The following is a 3,999-nucleotide window of genomic DNA, read 5'->3' as shown; positions in this document are numbered from 1 at the left end:
TTTTTTAATCGTTGTTCTTGAGATGGAGTCTCACTTTGTTGCCCAGGCTGGAGTGCAGTGGTGAGATCTCGGCTCACTGCAACCTCCGCCTCCCAGGTTCAAGTGATTCCCCTGCCTCAGCCTCTGGAGTAGCTGGGATTACAAGCAGACACCACCACACACGGCTAATTTTTGTATTTTTAGTAGAGATGGGGTTTCACTATGTTGGCCAGGTTGGTCTTGAACTCCTGACCTCGTAATCTGCCCGCCTCGGCCTCCCAAAGTGCTGGGATTACAGGCATGAGCCACCATGCCTATCCAAAATCTTTATGATTTTCCATCTCCCATGGATTAAAGTTCAGATTCCTTAATATTGGCATTCAAGGACCTCCAGTGATTTGAACTCCCAAGGCTTCCTTTCCCCCTTGCACCTCAGTCTATCCCTTTAAGCACTCTACTATGCTGAGTCAACTACTTGTCCTTCCCCGTAACTGACCTCTGTGTTCCTTTGCTGCTCTCATATATTCTCTGAGCCTAAAAACCCATTCATTCTCTGACAAAAGGCAATTTGAAAATGGGTTCAAGTGCAACCCAGGTTTGAATCCTAGTTTTGCCAGCTGTTGGCTGTGTAAACATGGGCAATTTACCTAAAAACTCTTGTGTCACAGTTTTTGTGTCATAAAATAGGCAAAATAGTACTTATTTCCTAGGGTTGTTATGAGGAACAATGATATATGACTTTGATAATCTGTGTATTTTTCAAGGCATGCTTTACTGTCCTTTTGCTGCAGTTATGTGTGTTCATGGCTTAACTCTTTCTGAGCTATTTGTTAAGGCTCCTTGATAGCTATCTTTGGGTTGTTTGGTTGGTTGGTTGCTTTTTGAGACGGAGTTTCGCTCTGTCGCCCAGACTGGAGTGCAGTGGTGAGATCTCGGCTCACTGCAACCTCCGCCTCCCAGGTTCAAGTTATTCTCCTGCCTCAGCCTCTGGAGTAGCTGGGATTACAAGCACGCACCACCACACCCGGCTAATTTTTCTATTTTTAGTAGAGACGGAGTTTCGCAATATTGGTCAGACTGGTCTCGAATTCCTGACCTCGTGATCTGCCTGCCTCGGCTTCCCAAAGGGCTGAGATTACAGGTATGAACCACTGCACCTGGCCCAGAGTTTTTTTAATATTTTATTTTTACAATTTTAAAATAGATACGAGGTCTCACTGTATTGCCTAGGCTGGTCTCAAACACCTGAGCTCAAGCCATCCTCCTGCCTCAGCCTCCCAAAGTGCTGGGATTACAGGCAAGCGCCACCGCACCTGGCCTGATGGTTATCTTTGTATCCTTTATCTACACAGTGCCTTAAACAGAGTAAATACTGATTGAAAACTTGAGTGACATGTGAGTTAATATATGGGCTCATAGAATACACCAGTAATACAGCAGTCACTCACTTGAGGATAGTGGGAGGATGGAGGGTAGGTAGAGGACTGGTTTATTCTAGCAAATACCTTACATGCCCACCATGAACTTGACACTAGGAACTCAGCAATGAAGAAGGCCCAGACCAAAGTTCAGGGTTTTAGCTTCCTGTCCTATAAAGGTTAAGATTCTTAGCTCTATGCTGAGGCAGTGAAGTATGAGGAGACTTCAAAATGGCACAGGTTGGTTGAGCAGGATACAGCAATGGTTAAGTTTGGTCAGAAAATAGAAATCAAAAGGAAAATGTGGCTATGGTCCCTTACCCCTAGCAGACCTCTTAAATCTTCCTGAGAACCTGCTTTTTTGGGAAAGCATGAGTGCCAGTAAGACTTGGCACTCCTCCTCTTCCGCTTACCCATCGAAAATGACTTTGCCTTTCTGCTCAAAACTTACCTCTTCACTTTGTCACCCTATGTTTGCATCTTCCATCCTTAGTGCGTGTTTCTGTCCAGTATTTCAGCAATACACGTACGACACGTTGGACTCTTGGGCAGTCTCTAGGGCTGTAGCAAGGAGCCTTGCTCTCAAGGGATTCATTTAGACAATCCTGTGAACAGACCATGCGTAAACAGTGGCTCAATGCTGTGCCTAAGTGTGTTAGCCCTCGTGGCCAGCCTGAGGAGCCAGGAAAGGCTCCCCTAGGCAAAGACCCCAACCAGAATCAAGTCTTAATGGTTAGACAAGAACTCCATCACCCAAAAAGGAGTGAGGGCCTACTGAACAACTAACGCATAATCTCAGAGCTTGTGAGTCAGAATTCCCTGGAATGACTCCACTTTATCCCCAGTCTCCTTGCCACTTCCACCAAGGTCCATTCACTACCCTGTCCCCAGCACTGACTGCACTGCTGTGACCACATTAAAGCTTGGCTCAAGATGGAGGAGGAGTGAGGAAGCTACTGTGCCAATGTGGCTGGTTGAGGCTGCCCAAGGTCCTAGAAGGAGGAAGTGGGTAAATGCCATATCTAAAAAGATGCAGCAGCCTCAGGTTTTATCAGGGGCAGCAGTTTCCTGTTCCTTCCCCAACCTCTGGCCAAGTCACAAAGCACCACAGCTGTACAGCCAGATGGGGGAAGGGAGGAGATTAGAACTATAGGCTATTCTAGACAGGTACAGACTAGTTCTCAGTCATGCTATCCGAAGCAGAAAGTGACGGTGGCTTGGACTAGCATGGTGGTAGTAGAGATGGGGTAAAGACTCAAGAGACATCATTGAGAGACAGAACCAATAGGACTTGGTAATAAACTATTCTCAGGAAAAGGGAGGAGTCATGGCTTTCAGCCATGAACACCCACATTCTGGGTGGCCTCACCCACTTCCTGGCGATCCTAGCGACCATGAGTCCAGGGGCTATAGCCCTTTGCTCTGCCCACTGCTCAGCAAGTTACTTCAGGTTCCAGTTTGATAAGAAAAGACTTCCTGTGGAGGAATCTGAAGGGAAGAAGGAGGAGCTGGCCCATTCTTGCCTGGGAGGTTGTGGAAGAAGGAAGATGGCCAGAGCTTTGTGTCCACTGCAAGCCCCCTGTCTTCTAGAGTGGGTGCTGCTGCTCTTGGGACCTTGTGCTGCTCCTCCAGCCTGGGCCTTGAACCTGGACCCAGTGCAGCTCACCTTCTATGCAGGCCCCAATGGCAGCCACTTTGGATTTTCACTGGACTTCCACAAGGACAGCCATGGGAGGTGAGCCATGAGGGCAGTTCGGGTATTGGGATAGAGCAGGACCCCTCCCCGTCACTTCTGCTGGGTCTCCAAGTTTCCCATTTATGATAGCAGTTGAGCCAGGTGACTTCTGGGGCCTATTCAGGTTGATTTCTTATCAAGAACAATGGGGTCGAGGGGACTGGCTCAGGTGAAGGTGTAAGGCGGAACACAGGTGGGGCAATGGGCACTGAAACTACAGCAAGAACAAAGGGAAGGCAAGATGCCTTATTTTCCCCCCAAGGGTCAGTTGTATGAACCACTCCACCTTCAGCACCTTGAAATGCAGAGAGGAGCACATGTCCTAAATTAATTTGCAGAGCTAAAGTTGTCTACCCTCCCCCACCTTGCTTTTCTATTCCATTTCCCTCATCTCCATCAAGGTTATAGGTATTTGAAAAGAAGCAATAGGTCATTAATGGTTAGTATTGATCAGGCTTCAGAATTAAGAGTGCCAAGATAGAGTCTTGGCTCCTCCTCTTCACAGCATGTATCCTGAGCTACTTACTGTAGAAGACACTGCACCCAGCTTCAGGGGGTGGCAATGGCAGATAGCCTTCAAGTGTCAGCACTTAGGAGATTTCCTCTGCTTGAAGAGAGCCGGTTCCCTCAAAGTCCACTCCCAAGTTGGCCCACATACAAAGACTGATCAATTCGAAACGGGCGAGTAGGGAGGGTGGAGGTGGGGGTGGGGGTGGGGGAGGTGTTTGATAAGGGTCCAGCCCTCTTTCATCAACTCTGACAATCCTTTTTTTTTTCAATTCTGCTCCTTCTGCAATAAATAGGAAATTACTTTTTAAATCTCTCCTCGTTCATTGGTTTACTATCTACTTATATTTTCCAGTCCTT

General features: G+C 47.4%; 1 protein-coding gene across 2 annotated transcripts in view; it reads left to right on the top strand.

Annotated features, from left to right (window-relative positions):
* The first annotated feature begins 1,328 nt into the window (after positions 1-1,328).
* ITGA2B (integrin subunit alpha 2b) overlaps positions 1,329-3,999 on the top strand; it is an 18,090-nt gene continuing 15,419 nt past the window's right edge. For both annotated transcript variants that reach the window (XM_017516092.2, XM_037734093.1), the window contains exon 1: positions 1,329-3,132. In XM_017516092.2, coding sequence (XP_017371581.1) covers positions 2,738-3,132 — 395 coding nt within the window. In that variant the 5' untranslated portion in view covers positions 1,329-2,737. The remainder of the gene's footprint in view (positions 3,133-3,999) is intronic.

This window comes from Cebus imitator, unplaced genomic scaffold (genome assembly GCF_001604975.1).
Source record: "Cebus imitator isolate Cc_AM_T3 unplaced genomic scaffold, Cebus_imitator-1.0 Scaffold573, whole genome shotgun sequence".
Classification (NCBI taxonomy): domain Eukaryota; kingdom Metazoa; phylum Chordata; class Mammalia; order Primates; family Cebidae; genus Cebus; species Cebus imitator.
Note: the sequence above shows the minus strand (reverse complement) of the source record. Positions and strands in the feature narration are given on the sequence as shown.